The 20651-nt window shown below is 40.0% G+C and overlaps 1 protein-coding gene across 1 annotated transcript in view; it reads right to left on the bottom strand.

Annotated features, from left to right (window-relative positions):
- Positions 1-17726: 17726 nt before the first annotated feature.
- The window catches only part of FBXL17 (F-box and leucine rich repeat protein 17), a 274412-nt gene continuing 271487 nt past the window's right edge, over positions 17727-20651 (bottom strand). The window contains exon 9 of the mRNA XM_069002618.1: positions 17727-19609. Within this exon, the coding sequence (XP_068858719.1) occupies positions 19472-19609 (138 nt within the window). The 3' untranslated portion in view covers positions 17727-19471. The remainder of the gene's footprint in view (positions 19610-20651) is intronic.

The raw sequence follows: 20651 nt of genomic DNA, 5'->3' as shown, positions 1-20651 counted from the left end.
GCTCCCAGAGCTAATAAAGCTGTACTCTTAATCTATATTTGTCTTCCTGGAGATACCCTAAATAGGCTGTTTTCCCCTTATTCCTTTCCCTTTAGGTGATACAGAAAAACACATTTAGTCAGCTTTAGCCTGAAGACACATGGAGGAGAAACTGAGCCCTCCCGTTTTAGCAGTCTCTCATTCCAGTACCTACCACAGTCCCACTCTGGGTGTAGTGCTATGAATCTACCAGTCCACCTACTTTTACCTACTTCCAGCTTTGGATGTAGAGATCACTGTCCTTCTGTTGCACTCTCAGCTTACCAAGCTGCAGAAGAGATCACCCCCAAATGCCTGTGTGTTGCTTACAAACCCTTCAGCTTTGAGTGATGCATTGTCCCCTCATGTCTTGCTGAAGGGCACCTGTGACTGGTTCTATGAGGTAGGAACAGCCTGTCCTTTTACAGCTCACCCAGCAGAGTTACTTCACCCCATTTGAGGTGCTCTTCTTCCTGCTGTTTCCTCTGTTCATCCATGTGTGAATACAGTGAGATCTGACTTGATTTTCTAGCATTTATACTCTCAAATTTACTGTTTTATGATGGCTCATTAATGAGTTTTACAATTAAGGTATTTGTTCAACCTCTCCTTGCATGCTGTTAAAACTGCACTGTTTTAATAGCTGGGAGCCCACAAGATCTGATCTCTGCTCAAGAATATTTATGTGTGGTAAGAGTATTCAATTTGCCAACAAATGAGGTTACAGTGCCTTGTAAGTCATTCATTTTGATGTTTATTTCCTCTGGAATTGCTCTCAGTGGTAGATCTTCCTTCCTGTCAAATGGCTCCACATTCACTTCTCACCAGCTGTTCTTCTGTATCCCTGAATGTTTCCTGGACTGAGAGAAACGCATATTCCCTGATTTGCTTGATTGCAACCTGTGACAAAGAAAGCACAGAGCAGCCTATGGCTTTAATCAGATGCTATGGGAGGAAAGGGAGGAATGCTGGGAGAAAAAGATTAACAGAGGGTTTTTTCCATTTTTTTTCCCACTGTTTCACCTTTTCCTTTATTTTTTTCTGTGGGTGCAGGTTAGGCAGAAGGTTCTAGAGTAATTTCAATCATCTGGCTCTAAGGGCATCACTGCGAAGCACTGTGCTGGGCTGGCAGCAGATATTCCCTTTCTTTCACCTCATCTGGTTTAAACAGGCCATTGCTGTTTACAAGAAGACTTAAATAAATGCCTACATAAAGACTGCAGCCCCCACTGACAACACAAATAAAATCTCCCCAAGCTTAGCACTGAGGAAAACTCAATCCACTGAGCAAGGTCTGTGTGTCACATACTGGCTGCCTAATGTAGCTCTGATTAACACACTCATATATTGCAACTAAGTCCTGAGTACGGGCTAATTCTTTGTAAAAAAGAGAAAAAGAAAGTAAATGAGGGCAACAAACCTCTTGCAATGCAAGTGTTGTATAAGCTCTGAGTCCCAGTTTCTGTGACTTTGTGCTGGTCCCATTTTACATTATTTTTTCTTTCTGTGGGGCTTTTTACCACTAATGAAAACAGAAGTTGCAAAGCATGCATGTCTTGATATCTTAATAGGTTTTCTACTCTACTGGGACACCTTAGCATCTTGAAAGTTTTAAGTTGATATACAGTGTAACAGTAAGAAATTAATTATTATTAAGGGTTAACCAAGGACCTGAGTGGTGGAAACCAATCCAGTTGTGTATAATTAGAGAGTAGCTACCATGTAATATTGAAGATGTAAATAGCCCCAGCGGGGGCCCTGACAGAAGGCTGAGGTGTTTACAAGGCACAAGAGATGCTGCCTCAAAGTACATAATTCCTGTTGCCATAACTATTGCTGATATAATGGATGTGTTCATTAAAACCAGAGGATTATTTGTTTATCCATCTTTCTCTATAGCAGGCCCTTCCTCAGAGGAGGGGGGGGGGGGGCAGCTTCCTTTCAACGCAAATTTATAGTACGCACCTTTTTTTTTGCCCAGTCAGAGGAATATTAAAGGATTGCTTTATTGATTACTATCCAGAGGTCTATTCCCCACCGGGAAAACAAACTTCTCCAAACTGCAAACAGCCCTGCAGAATCCAGAAGGGAAGGAAATGCACACACATCCATTTTTAGGCTCCCATTGGGCCTTGGGAGTGGCACTTATTAAGTCTTTGTCTGCAAGGCATATGCTGCTTTCCCCAGCAGGGCCATTTCACAGCCTTCTCTTTCTGTGCTCAGCTGGGCTGCTGGAAAACTCATCCTGGGCCAGTCTTGCGTGAGAGAGAAGGCACAAAAGTTACCTGAGGAGGAAAGAGAGGAACTGTCTCACCTGACCACAACACCCATTACCCATCCCCCTGCTCTGGTTGCAGGGAAGGGGTAAAGGAGTCTGGAAAAAGGGAGACACGTTGACCCTGGATGAATGGGTGAAGCGAGAAAGGTGCTTTAGTTTTTGTCTTTATTGCTCACTTTCCAAACTTACTTGAATAGGTAAGAAATTAAACTCAGTTTCCCCAGCTGGAATCTGGTTTGTTTCTGACAGTGACTGGTGACTGATCTCCCAGTCTTTTTCTCCACCCGTAACACTTTTCTTTCTTACTAGGTGCCCCCATCCTCTTGGGGAGGAGGAGTGGGCACTTGGTAGCCATGGGCACCTGACCTTGGCCTGTGGTTCCAGAGCTCCTGCCCTGTCACTACACACACAGAGCTCTCTCTCTGTCCCCTCCTGAAATTCCAGCATGTGACCATGTGCAGCAACATGAGGAAAGATACCAGGAATACAACAGTAGCAGTACTGGGCAACTAATAATAACCAAGAAGATAGAGCATCCCTCCATGGGGTCTTCACGTCTCACTTCCAAATGGTGAGGCCACAAGTGTCTGGGGAAGGCTGCCAAGAAGATGACATCTTCACAGGCCATGCTAAAGGCCTCATCACAGCTCTGTGCCCCTAGAAATGAGAAAGGGACTGATTTTCACAGACTGGTATTTCTGGATTGGCTTTAACCTAATCTTCTTTTTCATTAATACTACCTGAGGTGTGAGATCATGACTCGGCTTTAATACATATTGTGCATTTATCTCCAGAAGAGGCTGCTCCAGGTGTCCTCAGGCTGGTGCCACTGCTAGCACGTCAGAATGAATCACTTGCTAATTTTGGAGCAAATGTGAAGAAACAGCCAGGGTTTCAGAAGGTGGCGATCCAGTGTTGGGCTACTGAGAGAGTAAGCATGCTGGCATGCATCCTGCAAGCACGGCGTGGGTGGTAAGTGAGCTCTGCAGTGGTCACTTTGAAATGAACTGTCCTGCTTGGAAAGAGTAACTGCCCTACAGACATCCGTGGAACCTACCACCTAAACTGCGTGCCGTCAGAGTTTCCATGCACAACTGCATCTGAGGAAAGATTAATTTATTAAGAGGAGGCAGCTTTACCCATAAGAACAAAACCAGTGTCTTTGTCCTAGCATCATCATCTGTAGTCTAAATTTTTCTTTTACCACTACTGTTATCCTCACCTATTGTAGGTCAATATTTCAGACATCAGTCATTCATCCTGTCTTTGGTGTGTAACTTTATCCCCTTATACCTTTACACATATTCATTTTAATCAAATTTTAAAATATATTTAATTTCTGTCACATCAATATCAAAGTCCAGAATTAGAAAAAGTGTACAAAATTATTTTTTATTTTTTGTTTCCAGACTGCCTACCCTTTTACAGTGAAAGTTTTGTGCCTTGGTTTCCTGACCAATGTGAAGGCAGATCAGTCTGGAGCAAAGGCAGTGAGTTGGCACAAACATCTTGGTCACCAGCTTGCAGGATAAACAGCAGGTGTGCCATTGGAGGCTGCCAAAGTCTCAAAGGTGAGAAGAAAGCCTCAGTGCAACATGGACCAGCTTGGGATCTCTAAAGGTCAGTCTCAGCATCCAAAACTCTTTTTGCTCTCATAGGTTTGGGGTCAGGGGGGATATTTTTAGCTATTTTTAGTACGGTTTTGTGGTTTTTTTTCACCTGTCAGTTTTTGCACTTGCAGGCAAGATTTCAGCAGAGGCTCAAAACCTTTCAGTCCGCTTTGTTGTCTCTGCTCTCCATTGTCACCAGTGCACGATTGAAGAGGATGAGTCTGGAAGCCAAGGTTTCCAAACCTGATCACAGCTAAATATTTTTCCAAATGCTTCCCCTATCCACATGTTCCAAAGTCACAATTGATAGAAATCTCCTCAGATTTTTCTGAGGCTCATCAGGGGAAAGCAACTCAGTAGAGGTTTGAACATTGAGATGATCAGAAAACATTTCAAAATAAGCTAACACTGTGTTCTTAAACGCTTTGGAAATGCTACTGCAAATCTGCTCCTGGTCAAGTGGTAAGCACGTGTGCTTAATTTGAAGTATTGATTTCATGATTAAGCAGTATCCACAGTATTGATAGATGTCCCTGAATCAGGGCCTTAAAGTATGCAGTGCTGCTCTAATTAGCTACTTCTGTCATTTCACCATGACCTCTTAATTTTATATGATTGGAGTTTTACTAGTTTATGAAAGAATATAAAAGCATTCAATAAGAAAGCAGGAAACAGTGAATCAATTCAGTCCATTCTCATGAGGAGTTTGATCCTGGGATATGCTGAGCATTGACAGTACTTAGAGAAGTCAACACAAAAGCCATTGTACAACTTCAGGTAACTCGTCATCAGAGCAAACCATAAGATTTTCTGGTTATCCATATTTTCACATGCCAATGAAAATCTTAAAGCAAAAAATACAGCAGTATTGTCATTTAAAGGGGTCTTAAGAGACTGGAACATTTAGTATTCAGCAATAAATGCAGAGGACAGACACACTCTAGAACTAGCCAACTCTCTTGCAATATTATTTAAAAGATGACAGCACCAAGACAAATTCTGAAGAAATGCACAGCTGAGTACATTTGTATTAGGAAGCATGGAGTTTTAGCAGGCATAGCTCTTGCTAATTTTCAGAGGTTGTAATTCTGTCATTGACCAGTAAATTGTCAGTTTCAGCATCCCATTCCATCCCAAAAAACCAGATGAAAAAACTCATTATAACTTGTTTACATTCATACAATTACAGTAACCAGAAAACAACAATCACAAATTTGCTTACATATCATCCTGCAATTCCACCCCATAAAAAGATACAATTTAAAGGTTACCTTTATGGTATTGATACACTATTTCTACCTATAAATAAATTAAGTTTGTGCGATTAGGAAGTACAGTGACCTTCATGAAACCGTGTAGGAAAGCAATTAGCTCAAGGTCACTTGCTGATCAGAATGGCTTAGGAGGATAGTTTAGTCCTGAGCTGCTGACCAGGACAATGAGATTTATATATCCTTGTTTGTAGATACTATGATATTTGTTTAACACGTCTGTCTGGATAATATTTGCACTGAACAAGCAGGGGAGAAAGGATAAAAGAGCCAAATGTCAGCTATTTTATGTTTGTGTGTACAACAAAAGGGAGAGTTTATAAATGTCAGCAACTGGTTTTTGTGTTTCACTCCTTCAAAACATCTTGCAACAAAAAAATTGGATGTGACAAGAAATTAATCCATATTGTGATCTAATTATTTTTGGAATTGTGGGAAAAATGTAAGATGTCTAAAATATTTAATTGTGAGAAGTGTCTAATAAGCTAACTTTGCAGTGAACTTATAAGACTTTTAAACACTTGTGCCAGGTTTGAGATGCCTAAATAGCCAGAAGACTGTGGTTTTCTCTTTCAGGGGTATACATGGAATACACAAAAAAAAATTGTCTACTTCTTACAATCCAGAGCAAGGCCTGGTCACAGAGTCTTCTTACTGCCATTGCATGGTCACAGGGGAAGGGGTTTTTTCCCAGGTAGGCTGGAGAGGGAGGGTGGATTGGGGAGCCCAGACTCCCGGGAGGGCTGGCAGAGCTGGGGACTGCTGTGCTGAGCCACATCCTTCTGCCAGCCTGGATGCAGTGGAAGTGGTGCCTCACTCACACGGTGAAGTCCCAGCTTTTGGGAAGTGTTTACACAGAAACTGATATCAGCAGAAAAAACCTGGCTTTATATTTTAAATCTCATTTAACTATCTTGTTTTTTCTCACTAAACCGCCTCTGTGACAGATTACCATTTCAGGCAGTGTTTGGAGCATCTATACCATGATCAAAAGCCTGTAAATACTTGTTTACACGCCCTTCTACTAACACAATCTGCTGTTGTGTGTTTTCACATCAAGGTGTAACAAGGCAAAAAGGAAATGCTCACCCAGGAGACTCTCCAGAGAGTTTGCCAGAAAATTAGATAGGCTGAGCCAACCTGTGCAAACCAAACTGAACTGTCATGGTCACAACTACTGGCACAACCAAGTCATCCCTTGTTTAAGGGAGCCCTTATGGTTGAGTAACTCAGATACAATATGGAAATGAAGGAATTTTGCTCAGCTCCTTTTGGGGGGTTACCTATAAGCTGTAACCAAAGAATACAAAATGAAACTACAGAAATATCAATTAATAAAAATCTGTGTAAGATATCCTTTTCTTTCTGTAATGCATGATATGCAGTGCAGGGTTTTAAGATTACCTCATTGAACACATTTCTCTCTGGCAAGTCAATGCCTTGAGGACATCTGGGGCTGTGCAGGTTGTTGTCTTTCGCAGTAAAAGCACCCTTGGATCATTACTATCCACATAAAGTTCAACAAGGAAGGAGGGAAGGCAGAAGGAAGGGCAGAAACACTCAATACCCTGCTCTTTCCCAGCCCCTCACTTTCTCAATGTGAACCTGGCTCCTGAGCCTCTGCCCTGGCCTTCCTACCTCCAGCCCCCACACACTGACCCTGAGAGCATCTCCCCATCCTCCCCCGGTGCTCCTCACAGGTGGTGGTCAGGTCTGCACCACCCCTTCCACAGTCTAAGGTTAAGAGTCAGCCCAATGTGACTCCAACTGTGAGGCTCCCAGCGGCTTTCCTGGGTTGCCCACCTCTTTCCTTGCCCTGTGAGCAGCCAGTGCAGCTGCAGGCACAGCTGCCCCATCAGGGACTGCTGTCTCTGTGCCAGGTGTGTAGTGCGAGGCTGGCATCCAGTGGTTCCTCCTGAGCTGGAAGTGCCCCATGGACCAGTTCAGCAGTTCCAATTCCTTTCCTGTCCAGTCATGTTAGCAGCAAAAATCATCACTACAAATTCTGTTTTGTTGGTTTGATTTTTTTTTTTCCTCTTCATATTTTTTATGTAGATTTCAAAACTGTGGCAAATATTTTACAGCAGTGATTAATTTCTTATTACCAAATAATTGGTAACTTTCCACATTGTCTTTGTCACTTAATTAGGTCGAGTATATCACATTTTGGAGAAAAATTAATGGAACTTATTTGCATCTGTGTTATAACTTGGACATAGTATAAGACTCCAAAAGAAGAGATGATTAATCTTTCCGTGTTTTTCACAAGATGATGTAACTAGCACCAAGGAAAGTCAGAACTGGGCTCATTGCTTTGTATCTGTCTGAGATGCTGATGTTTGTGAGAAACTCCTACGAAGAGTATGAGAGAAATTATGGTTTTAATGATTAACTACAGCCAGTTTTCAGAAGTGGGAAGAGCTACCAGAGCTGCAGGCAAGAGAAAACATGAGGTCTGGGGTGTCCTATGCTTTCACCCTCATACCACTGATCTAAATGGCAGTGTTCTTTCATCAAGAGGTCATTAGGTCAACCAAGTGGTTACGTTCCTAGTAGCTTAATTTGTGTCAAGGGGACTGCATGTTTGTACAATCCATCTGAGAATACCATACGGTCCCACAGGCTTTCAGACAAATTTTGCACTTATTTAACTTGGTGTGGAGTAAGAGTGGATTCTTGCCATTAGTGCAATTAATTCAAATATATATCATTATAATCTTCAGCAGCATTCACCTATTCAAAAGCATGCTCTCTCTATTTTGTGCACATAACTTCCCTTGACATTAACAGGAGGGGATAATAGACATGGAAATGTAAAGAGAGGTTAATACTCTTCCCTGTGACCTTCCCAGAGACATCATATTTTCTCAAGCTGACCTCTCATTATGCTGAAAACTGCAAAGAAAAAACCCCACGGTTTCTGTTGCTTTTTTTGTTCACTTCAGAGACTACAGACATCTGCCCTAAGTACATTCTGTTAATAATTATTTTGAATGTATTCTAAAAATCCACCTCATTCCCAAAGAGGGGAAAAACACAAAAGAAACCCCAGTTGGTGAGGGAGGACAATGTGCAACATTATAAGCAGTGCTGGAGCTGCCTGCCGTGATTGCCACTCGGAGATAAAAATCATTCCTCACACTTTGAGACAAAAGTAAATGGCAGTTTGCAATGTTAAGAACCCCTGTGGAAATAAGATGAAATGAGACGAGGCTTCCAGACCTGTGAGAAAAATCAATCTGATGGAAAATTGACAAACTTGTTTAACGTGTCGGCACAAGATCCGAGAGTTGACCCGTAGAGACCTCCACTTAGGCATACCGTGAAGTTACTGTCAGTTCTCCTAATCTGTTCAATTACACAACAGGATCTCAAAGGGGACTTTTTACCAAACATCACTTTAAATTAACTTTTCTCCTTCGTGTTTTAAACTTGCAGTCCTTCCCCGCCTCTTTGCAGCAACATGGGTAAACTATTAAAAGCCCAGTTTCTTGTCAGTGTAACTGCTACAGCAAGATCAGTTTAAAATTTCAATTGGAAATAAAGAAGGTTTGCAAGGTTTAAAAAGAGAAAAATGATCATCTTGTTACATGTCACCAAATTAATCTCCACAATAATTTCTCTGAGGCAAAGGTCTATTGTTTTTCTGTTTTAGCAGATGAAGAAATGGTAGCAAAAAGCAGCACACCATCATTTTAATTCTATTAGGAACATGAAACTGTGCCACTTTTCACAGCCATGGGCCACAAAATAAAACAGAGAACTATTCAAAGTGGAAGGTATACTACTGTACTGAACTGAACCTAAATGTCTTTTTTTTCCTTGGGGAAGTGGAATAGGATAGGGAGGGAAGATGCTAAATAATGCAAGGGATGAAAAAAATTTAACTTTGAAGATAGGTAGGGCAGAATTTAACAGGGAGACATTGAACTGCAGATGACCAAAGAAGAGAATCTGGGATTTTTCATCTTCATTATTTTATTAAATGCATCATTGAAATAAAAGATTAATTCTCCCCCAAATCTGTTATATTTGAAGTCTGAAGTGAAGGACTCTGAGCAGAAAGAGCAGCAGGAATGTGGTCTATCAATTAAACTCAAGTGCCAAGACTCGTTGACATTGATGGGTGTTACAGCGCAAGTGCCCAGAAATACTATTTGATAGGTTCATTTTCACAACTGCATTCTGTTGACCAGCAAGCTCATAGAGAACGTCACAGTAGCCACAGTAGTCTGTCTGCTATTGATTTGGAGTAGGTGTGGATCATGTGATGTATCTTGCTGCTGATGTGCCTTGTTCTTGTTGATTTTGGTGGAATTAGGCTCTGTATCAGGTTCTTTGCTGGTTTTCAGTTTTATAGCTTGATTTTTCTATTGAACAGATTGAAGGTGAGAGGCAAAAATTCATTTTATATAGTAAGGAATGAAGAATTAAATACCAAGATGAATCAGTGAATTTTTCTGGGGAAAAAAGTGCACACGGAGAAGAAATTGTATATAGGAAGAGAGCAGAAGCAAACAGCTTTTTTTTCATTCAGAAGGGATTAAGTGATTTTCTACCATTCTTGTCAGAACATACTGGGGGAAGAAGGCTTACTTCTGTAACCACTTAAAATACAAAAGGCATCAAATTCAGAACGTCTCTTCTTAGTTTTGTTGGAAGTAATAATGTCATCATAGTGTCAACAGCTCTTGATAGAACAAAATACAACCAACTGCTCGAATAGATAGCACTTTAAAAAGTTCTGTCTTGATTAATACTGTGTTCTTGGTTTGAAGATTTAAGGTAAAGGTTAACTGTAATTTACATTAAATACCTACTTTATTACTGTGTTTGTACTCCTATCAGAGATAGCTCTATTTTAGAGAGCAATAATTTCTAAATGTTTTCTTTTGTATAAGCCACTGTTAAGGCTCATTGGAAACTTTTTAAAAAGTAGTATTAACTCTTTTCTCACTTTCTGACTGACCTCAGAAAGACCTTGTTGCTCTTTTCACCACCCAGAACTTTATACAAGCTATGCTTTTCACAGGCTTTGAAAACTTCAGCCTCCTCAGAGTCTGCAGAAATTGATGTAGGTTAGACTCAATAGCAGACAACCTGTGTTTGCGGATTTTTATTGCTCTCTGGGACTCTGTAGGTCCTCAACTCAGACTATTTACACTTACAGGAACAAATTCTGACCTAGGGAGTATGGAGGTCAGTTTTAAAACTGTAGCTGAGGCCAAGGGGGCCCAAATCTGTATCTCCATTTTGAAGGGTTGTCAAATGGCAACTCCCTCAAGCCTGATCCCTTAATCCAAGAGCAGAGGTGGCACATTATGGCTAGTTATTCCAGCTAGCTCCTGTACATTGCTTATTTGGAGAGTACAATAGGTAACACAGTTTTCAGAGAGGTCCTATGCATCTATGGACACTCTTATTAAAGAGAATAAAGTCAAACTTTGCTCAAAATTGGAAGGGTAGTATTTCTACTCTTTTATGGAAGCTTTTGGTGGACCTGAATGCTTTGTGACTTCAGCTACAAAGGAGATTCAGTATTACTGAGCATTAACCCTACCACTGACGCTAGTACAAATGTTAATGCTGAGTACTTAGTACTTAACACTAAGTATCTTCTAAGCAAAGGGCCAAGAACAAGGTGTAACTAATATGATAAATCTCATAAACACATACATAAGAACAGAGATCACTGTAATGACAGTGGCCTCCATACTAAATGCTAGTGCTGTATCAATGGCTTTAGAAGCAAGTTTAACTGAGCCTTGAGGAGTGTGGTTAGAAAAAATACTTCAGGGGTGACTCTAGGCAAGTCAATACATTAAAAAACAGTCCCTGAAATGTAGCTGCCAGCAAGTTAGGCTGGTCGTTTTGCAGACATCCTAAAAGGAAGCTCAATCTACATATCACTTGCTTCTCATTTATTTTACTTGTGCTTTCTGTCAGGAGAAAAGACTCCTCCCTTTATTAGACAGCATCAAACAAGGGGAGGGAAGGACAGAGGTACATGCATCAAGAAAGTCCTTATTTTTGCTTTTTTTTTGATGCAAGCTTGCCTTACAAGAGAAATTTCTGTGGCCTTTTTCGTAACAGTGTATGGTCAACTTCTGTTAAATTTCCAATATGCCCCAAGGACTTTACTCATTTAAATGCAGAAGCTTTCAAAATTCTTACCTTTTGTCTTTTACCTGTGGTTCTTGTCTGTTACATCCTGATGATGCAAAGAGTTACCCTTTAGTCACTATCTGTGTCAAGGGTGGATTTTTTTTGTTTGTTTGTTTGTGGATTTTTTGTTTATTTGTTTATTGTTTGTTTCCCATTCACCTATTTCTCTTATTCCCACATGTTCACACTATGGCAATTTTATCAATTTATACAATTTTATCCTCTCCTAGGCATGCTGGGCAATTTCCCAGACTAGAAACAAAGATATGTTCTGATCTTCCAGAAAATTTCTCTTCCTTTAGTGTTGCTGTTGCCACTTCCCAAACATATTCTGTCATGTTGGAAAAGATCCTACATAGATCCTATCCAAGGCATCTTTGTTTCTGCCAAGTACCAGATCTTATCCTTATGCCATGATACACAGGGCTGTAGAACATTTAAGTAAGTTAGATAGCTTTGGTGGGTTTTGTTTTGTTCTGTTTTTCTTCCTTTTTTTTGTCTGTGTGTTTTTAAAATGGATTCAGATGTGATATTTCTCTCCAGTTTTCTAGAATATCAACAAAACTTCATTGAAAAAATGATGGGTACAGACAGGAACATACAACGGTCAGAAAAATAAGTTTCTGAGGGCTCGTAATAATTTCAGTATTTAACAGCTGTCTGCATTTGCTCAACTCTACCTCTGCTAAGGAGATTTCTACCCATGGAAGAGTTACCCAAAATACTTATTTTTCAGAGGCAATTTTTTGAGCTTAATTTACTGCACATCCTTGCTGGAATAGTTCTCAAGCCTTTGCAGATGCAAAGTCACAGGGAGCTGCCTGGATATATATGATTTTACATGCCTTGCAGATAGCTCAGAGATGCAATTGCAAAATCTAGCTCTCACAGACAGCTGGGAATTTGTGACAGTCCCTGAAGGACTTTGCATCCATAAACCAATGACTGGATTACACTGATCCATAAATGCATTTTTCTCCTATCTCTGGCTAATGCAATACAAATAATCTTCCTGCTGTTAACTGTTTCTGAAGCCATACACAAGACAACATAAAGGACATGGCATATATTCAAACAGAAAGGTCAACAGGTCATTTGCTCTTTATGCTAGCAAAAGAACCTTCAATATCTGCAGTGTTGCAGAAAGAACTAAATGCAGAAATATTCCCTAATTAAAGTGCTGTGTTCAGAAAATTTTGCTAAAATGTAGTGATTCATTCAGATCACAGAGGGGATTGGTGACAAAGTCTGGTCTAGAACAGGAAAGCTCAACTCATGAACAAGTTGTGGGGATAAAGCTGCCGGTTTGTTTATCAGCAGTTTCCTGCTCCATAAGAATCCAGGAACCCTCATGGTGATGTCGCTTCCTCAGCACTGTACCCTCTGTCAGCCTGGCTCAGAACTCTTAGTGCCTTGTCACATCCCGTTTCCTTTCTTGACTGCCTGGCAGCCAGGGAGAGGAGCTTTCCCTGGCTTCTGCTCCACTGGAAGGCTGGGAAAGTGTTGCTGCCCTGCATGGAGTGATTGAGATCCACAGCAGCACCAAGGGGCTCTGGGGCACAGTGCTGGGCAGGAGCAGGGCTGTGAGTTGGGACCCATGACACTGAGAAGCAGCTTCTGATGGATAACCATGCCCTGAAAACAACAGACGAGCCATGGGGCTATGTCTGTGTGAGTAAATTGGACTTGCCCAGGTCAGCTCTCTAGTGATGAGGCTGATGGACACAGGACAACTCATGCCTGTGCCATTAAACCTTCCTGCCCTCAGGAAGCCACAGCTGCATCCAGGGAACCTGAGGAGATGGGCATCATTCACACTGAACTTTTTTAAAGCCACGAGTCACAGGTGAGGAGCATTTCCATGATGGCCAGAGTGACCTGACAGTCCAGCAGTGCTCCTGGAACAGCTCTTGCTACCAGAAGTGCAGCGCAGAAATTAATGTCGTGTCCTGCAAAATACAGTGCCTAGTCAAGGCAATGTCTAATGAACAAACCCTTCATTGTTACTTTTGAGACGATCATGAAGGCATTTGGACTTTGGACTTTTTCAAACTTCTGCAGGGTCATTAAAAAGTAATTTTGCATTAGCTACAACCTTTTTGTTTGCTATTAAAGGTTTCCACGTGTATTTGTTCCCTAATCAGGAAGCACATCCTTGCTTTGTTTCTCTTCCAGAAAATTATTTTTTTTCTATTTTCTAGCTTTCTCATTGACCTCAATATTTGAATGTCTTTGAAAGACTCAAGCAAGGTGATTAACATTCACTACATTTGTTTCTCATTTGTCTCCAAGGAAAGGATATGAAGAACTTTGTTTTGTGTATAAACATTACTTTTCTGCCTATTTTAGAGAAAAAAATACCATCCCTTATAGCAGAGTTTAGATTATATTGCTTCAGAGACCATCACCCACATAATGTGGTCCAGAGAGGTGACCAGAGATTAAAACAACAAGGACAGCATTTTAGTCCTTCAAAAGTAGGAACTGAGATGCTGATCTTGATTCAAGGAGAAGCCAAAGCAAGGCACCTGGGACAAGTTAACTGTGTGCACTGGGAGTTACTAAGAATATTCTTCCAGCTTTCTGTAAGAGCTGGTATTTTGAAAACACCAAAGGCTGTAGCAGTTTGCAATAGGGTCCATGATGAAAGCATGAGATTATGAAATCTTCACTCCAGAAGCCTTTATAATTTCATAGCAGCTGGAAATGCCCAATAATCCTCATTGTAAAATCTTTCATTTTAAGAGTTCTAAGGTTTATTTATACACAAACACTTTTCATCAGCTATATACAGAAAGACCTGCCCAAAGAGGGCAGGTTGAAGAGGAAACAGTTCAGCTTGCTGGTTTTGTTGATTTTTGCCCCCAAATAAATCTGAAACATAATGAATTAGTAAAACTTTATAAAGCTGAAACACTTAGATTTACCTTATATAATCCTGACAGCCTTTACAAAAACCCACCCCTAAACACAAATAAAAGGATTTTTGCCTCAGTGTCTTTTTAGCAGATGTCTAGATGCAACTGTTATACAGACCTTTATTTCCATACTACCTTACTCCAGCTTGTGAAAGTATCTCCAGTCAAGCAACCACAGCCACAAGGGTGTGATTTAGCCAATTTATTCCTGTTAATCTGAGCCTAATGCAGACAAAGATCCAGAGGAACATCTGATCAACTTTTCGACAGGTTTTCAGCAGCTCAGGTAATCTACAATGATTGCATTTGTGGAAAATACATGCAAGGAACCTAGCACAGGGAAGTGTTTTTGTAAAACAAGACTTGGAAATATAAGACCCCATAAAATATGAGTCACAAAATTTGACCATGTACCTACCCTGTTTAGATTGGCAAACCACAGCTGCTATCACAAAGAATTATTTGTTTTTTCAGTGGTGCTAATCTATGGTAGATTCCACATGCTCAAGCTTGGAGCATCTCCCGGAGTGTCTGTGGTTTGAAAAAACGGTTTCACAACTCTGTTTCTAAGTGTACCAGAGCTTCAAATAAAAATCCCAGTCACCTCTACTGCCGATATTGCAGGTTACTAAGGGGGGAAGCTGTAAGAAAAACAACTACAGGAGGCAAGTTAAGATTGCTTTAAATAATTTTATTGTAATGGACTCTTTAAATGGATCTGCTTTAAAGTGACTCTCTGTTAATATGGGGTTTCAGAAATAAGCAGCATAAACCCTCACCTGCTTTAAAATACAACTCTTAATGTTTACAAGATCAGATGTCGTCATATTCTTTCCATGCATGCTCTTAGCATTGTCGTTTTGCAATGCATTATTTTGTTAGGAAGTATTGCTTTACCAAGAGGGTGGTCAAACACTGGAACAGGTTTCCTGGGCAGATGATCGATGCCTCAAGCCTGCCGGTGTTTGAGGCATTTGGATGATGTCCTTTGTTGCTCAGCCCTGTCTGACAGTCGGACTAGATGGTCACTACAGGTCCCTTCCAACAGAAACCATGTATCCTATCCAATCCTATCCTAATTACTTATTAGATGTTAACAGTCCTGTTTCTTTCCTTGACCTGAAGAAAGCTTGCTTTGGGCTTCTGTTTTCATATAACCATCATGTATGTGACCTGTTGTTTTTCTTGATTTTGCTCCTGTCAACACCACAGTTTATGAAGCATCAGCAAGGCCATATTTATCTTGATAATCTGGGTGGACATCACTGAGCTCATGAGGAACCAAGCTGAGAGCCTGAAAAAATTAACTTTGTTAATTACTCTTAGTAGGACAATTTTCTCATTTAAAACAGATTATAGCTTGTTTTCATAGAATCAAACAGTATCTTGGGTTGGAAAAGAACTTAAAGATCACTTGGTTCCAACACCTCTGACACTGGCAGGGACAGCTTTCACTAGACCAGGTTGCTCAGAACTCCAACCTGGCCCTAATGCCCCCTCAATGGGGCATCCACAGCTGCTCTGGCCAACCTGTTCTAGTGCCTCACTACCCTCACAATAAAGAATTTCTTCCTCATATCTAATCTAAACCGACTCTCCTTCAGTTATTAACTATTTCCCTTGACTTGTCACTGCATGATCTTGCAAAAGTTCTTCATCTTTTTTGGGGGCTCCCTTCAGGTACTGGAAGGCCAGAACTACCTCATCCTGAAGCCTTCTCTTCTTCTGGTTGAGCAATCCCAATTCTCCCAGTCTTTCCTCCAAGCAGAGGTGCTCCATCCCTCTAATCACCCTGGTGGCCTCCTCTGGACTTGCTCCAACAGGTCCATTTCCATCCTTTGATGGGGAGTGTGAGATACTGAAATGTTAAAGGTTAATGAGTCAATCAATCAGCCACTGGCAAAAACAGCAGGTGATTTTCTGGGGGCAGATTTGCACCCCCGAAACGATGGGAAAGAGGGTAGTTTTTGGGTGTGTGGTGGCAAAACCTCTGATCTGCCTAAGAACAGGCCAGGTACAGAGCGGGTGAGCCAGTGGGGGATGATCATCAGTGGCCACAACAAATCAACCTTTGTTTGGCAGCAACCTGGGTTTTGGGCCACATAACGGCAAAAGCTGACAAGAAGCAGATCTGGTGAGGTGGGATAAACTTTTTATCGTGCCCATGTCCTCCCTTGCACAACTGGCTCAGGTGTAAAACTCCCACCTGGGGTACCAGGACATTCACATGTAAGCCTGAAGATACTCGTCCCATCTGATGGGGCATAACTGGCTCAACTACACAGTTTTGGTGTTTTTAAGAGAAATACACTTTGTCCCTGTTCAAAGATTACTAGAATATGCTAGTACTACACAGAGCACCTGTTAAGAAGGAAAGTATGCCAGCTTGGATTTGGCATTTCATGAAATTTCTCATTAATCTGTGAGCCTGGGCAAAGAGACTTTGAACCTGCATGGGAAACATCACAGTAGCCATTCTCCCTGGTGAGCCAAATTGCATGAGAGCACTCCCCTCCACAAAGCCTTGAGGAGGTGAGAGATGGGTAGAATGACCACCAGATGAACTATTTGTTTTAAGCCTTAATTACACCGGGATTTAAAGAGTGAATGACTGAAAGTAAACATTATCTGTCTTTCTCCTACAACCACTTACCACTTAATTAAGCACTTAAGAGTTTGTCTTAGCCCTTTCTGCAGGTTGAACAAGCCCATCCTAGAAATGTTTCTGATAAGACAAGTGCTGAGCCACAGGTTACCCTACCTTAACCATAAAGAATTTGAAGGAAAAAAGGACGTTTTTTTTCTAGTAAAGTAGGCCTTTTGGAACCTAGAGAATCCACCAGCTGCCTGTGACGTTTTGAATTCACTCTAAGTTTTGCATATGAGAAAACAGGGGTAATTTTTGTTTTTACAAGAGGCAGTGGCTTTTGTTTTCCACCAGAATGGTATTTCCCCCACACGACATGTCAAAGATGAAAGAGTGTGCACTATTATCTATTCCTCTAAAGCTACTTTGTAAACGGATTTATTATAAGGAAATTAAGGAGTTATCTGTGTCAACAGTGCTATTAGAAAAACATATTTCCATCTAGAGTTCTTATACCACATAAAACTAAAATTAATTAGTCACGCTGAGATCTATTGATTAGAACGTTGATAAAACTGAGAGATGAATAGTCAGTAAAAAGCAAAACTACTGGAAGAGACTTAAGTCTCTTGAGAAGAAGACTTAAGAAAAGAGATTACCAACCAGACCCATAATATTTTAAAAATCCGTAGAGTTATATTTTAGATTGAAAAAGATCTCTGGGTGTCATCTACTTAAACTCTGTCAGTCACAGCAGGGCCAGTTTACTAAGGATCATGTCCAGGTGAGTTCTACCTATTCAACAACGGAGATTTCAGACTCTCTGTTAGTACAGTCTAAGTACAGTTAGCAGCACAGATAAACAGAAAACATCCCATCTTTCTTATTTTATTAAAGTTTATTGCAAGATCAAAGGTCTCACAAAAAAATAGAAACTTACAAATTGTGTGAATAGTTTTAATGCACTCATAAAGAGACATTAAAAGAAAATTGGCTAAGATTCTGTACTATATCTGCAATATAATTCACTGGCTTTATTCTTAAAATATTGTTGCCATTTTGGAGTAAATAGAAAGCATAGCATTACACATGTTCACAAGTATTTACCACTTATTTTAAACAAAATCTTTACGATATATTTTTTTTTTTCCAGAGAAATTAGTTCATCCCCATTTTGAAAAGTCTAATAAGAAAACATTCAACCTCCTCACTGGAAGTAATGTGAGCTGATGTTTCTGTTGTAAAAAATTATGCTATGGAAATCAACAAACAGCTTTACAGAGTTATACAGCCATACTAAACAAGCTTCTATGTTATGCTGCATTAGGCCTTCTGGATTAGCAAAACATTTTGACAATAATGGCAACTTTTCAGCTGAAGCTTAAGCATTTTATAGTTTGGATTAAAATGCTGTAACCTTTGAAAAACAAATATCCAGTGTTGCACACCTGACAACATTCTTAACCAAATGGTAATACTCTAAAGGTTAAGGCAGCTCCAAATTGAAGCTGCAATGTTTGTATTTTCACAATTCCCTGCTCAAATTTAACTCCTTAGAATGCAATGTGCGACAGAGAGTGAGAGAGAGGCTGCTTGGTACTTGGTTGCTGTTCGGGGTTAAACCATAATGGTCTCACAAAGAAAATTAATCATTTTATGTGTTTAATTTGGATATTTTCTTGCACACACTGTATTAAGAAACATCTGATCCTACAAAATGGTACTCACGATGGGACTCATGTTTAGATGGCCTTCTCAAAGTAAGCACTATTTGCATTGTGAGATCCATTCTAAAATAAAACCACACAGGAAATGAAAGGGATCCTGTTACTGATTTATACCCATTCATCTGACTGTTCCAATTCATCAACAGAATAGCATAGTCAGAGGAGGCAAGTTCACTTAAATAAAAATTAAAGTTTTTCAGCCAAATAAAATAATAATTTTTCAGCAAAATAAAATTATTTCTGATAGTTGGTGTATTCAGCTATTCTTTATCTTCATGAAGTATAGCTGGTTATCATTGTTAGGCTAAGCACTGTTACTCATTATTAAAATGTCAAGGTGGAAAGATTTAAAAATCGCTACAGCTTCTAATATTTTTAAAAAAAAGAAAGATGATAAGAAAATGGTAAATAACTGTAGATTTTCTTATTACTCTGTATCTTAAAACCTCTGGGGTAGATTTAGTAAATAAAAAGCATCAAGTTTAGTTCCCAGTTTCAACACAGGCCTCTGTTGATCAACTGCACTGGTGCTAGCACTGAGTTACCATTTACAGATCAAAGGAAACACACATGACCAAGGCAAAGTAAACAGAGGAAAACAAGCTTAACATCTATAACTCAAACTATCCAGAGAACTAGTAGGAATCCACTTCAAGAAATTTGCCAAAGGCTTTTATAACTTTTATGCAAACAAAACCACAACGCATTTCTAAAGTTTTGCTTCAATATTTGTACTTAGTTGTACAGTACGTTAAAGTCAGTGTACAGCTTTTGCCATTTTACTGTAACCTCTGTAAACTCACAACTATATTGCATCATATGAAAGGTTATAAACCCTTCTGCAATCCCCATTAGATCTACTGAATGCAGCAGAGTGGAACATGTTGGTACAGAAGGTTAGGAGCCAGAAGACATATTGGGTGTCCAGCCCATTTGATAAGCCCGCTCCAGTGTTCTCTTGCAATCCTGTAGCACAGTACTGAAGGTTATATGTGGATATTGCTGTACCAGCTGCTCCACTGTGGCCTCATTCACCTGCAACACAAGAAAAGAACCTGTGATGTGCAGAAAGTGAATAAAGAGGGTAACATTAGGCAAGCTAAAAAAATGGATGAACTTTGGACTCCTGGGCGGGCTTGCAGGATGGGGCTCCTTACTGTTGCTATAGGCTTGGGTGCATTTATCACAAAATAAATATACAGAATGTAATGTCCGTTAGAGAATGAAAAAAAAAAAAACAAACCAAAATAAAACCCCATGCTTTGATTTTACTGTAAAGGAAGAAGTTTTACCATCCTGGTTTAACAGAGTGCTGCCCAGAGCAACAGATTTCCACCTTCAAACAGAAGCTATTTACTCAAAGTTCAGACATAAGTTTAAAAATGTGAGATATTTTTGGCTTTGGAAAATGAAAATGGATTACATCTATTAATTAATTTATGGCACAGTTATGGAGACATTTACACATACTAAGTAGTAACTCCACAATTAACTTCACTGAAATGAACTTGCACTGTATGGTTGCTATCAACAGGTTTGCAATGAAAAGTACTATGGTAGCATGTATGGTACCAGTACTAAATACGACCAAACATGGGGAAAAAAATACAAATTATTCTATGTTGCAGGTAGATCAATTACTCCTATATATCCCTTCTTCCAAAAGGTAAAACTCCTGCATGTCTTCACATACATCACTGGCAGAAGATCTTATTTTAGCCTTCTGTTGTGAGGATAACTCCACAGAGTTGGGATCAATAATTAAAAACATAAAAGATTGTTGGGTCTGGCATGTCCCTCTTAAACCTGAGACATCAAAGTTAGCACCTTTATTCTTCATAAGACAAGGCAACCAGACAAGGCCGGCTACACCTAACACCTTTACAATTGCAGTGCTGTGAGAGGATTAATTTGTCAATTATTTTCAAGATGATTGCAGTCCATATCACAGAGGTAAACAGCTTTCTTCAGCCTTTAGACAAATAAAAGATTAACCTAAGAACCATGACTTCTAGTTGGCTCTCTTTGAAATCTTTGCTGAACAGATGGGCATTTTAAAATGCATTGATACTACAGT

This window comes from Aphelocoma coerulescens (assembly GCF_041296385.1).
Source record: "Aphelocoma coerulescens isolate FSJ_1873_10779 chromosome Z unlocalized genomic scaffold, UR_Acoe_1.0 ChrZ_unloc_scaf_1, whole genome shotgun sequence".
Classification (NCBI taxonomy): domain Eukaryota; kingdom Metazoa; phylum Chordata; class Aves; order Passeriformes; family Corvidae; genus Aphelocoma; species Aphelocoma coerulescens.
Note: the sequence above shows the minus strand (reverse complement) of the source record. Positions and strands in the feature narration are given on the sequence as shown.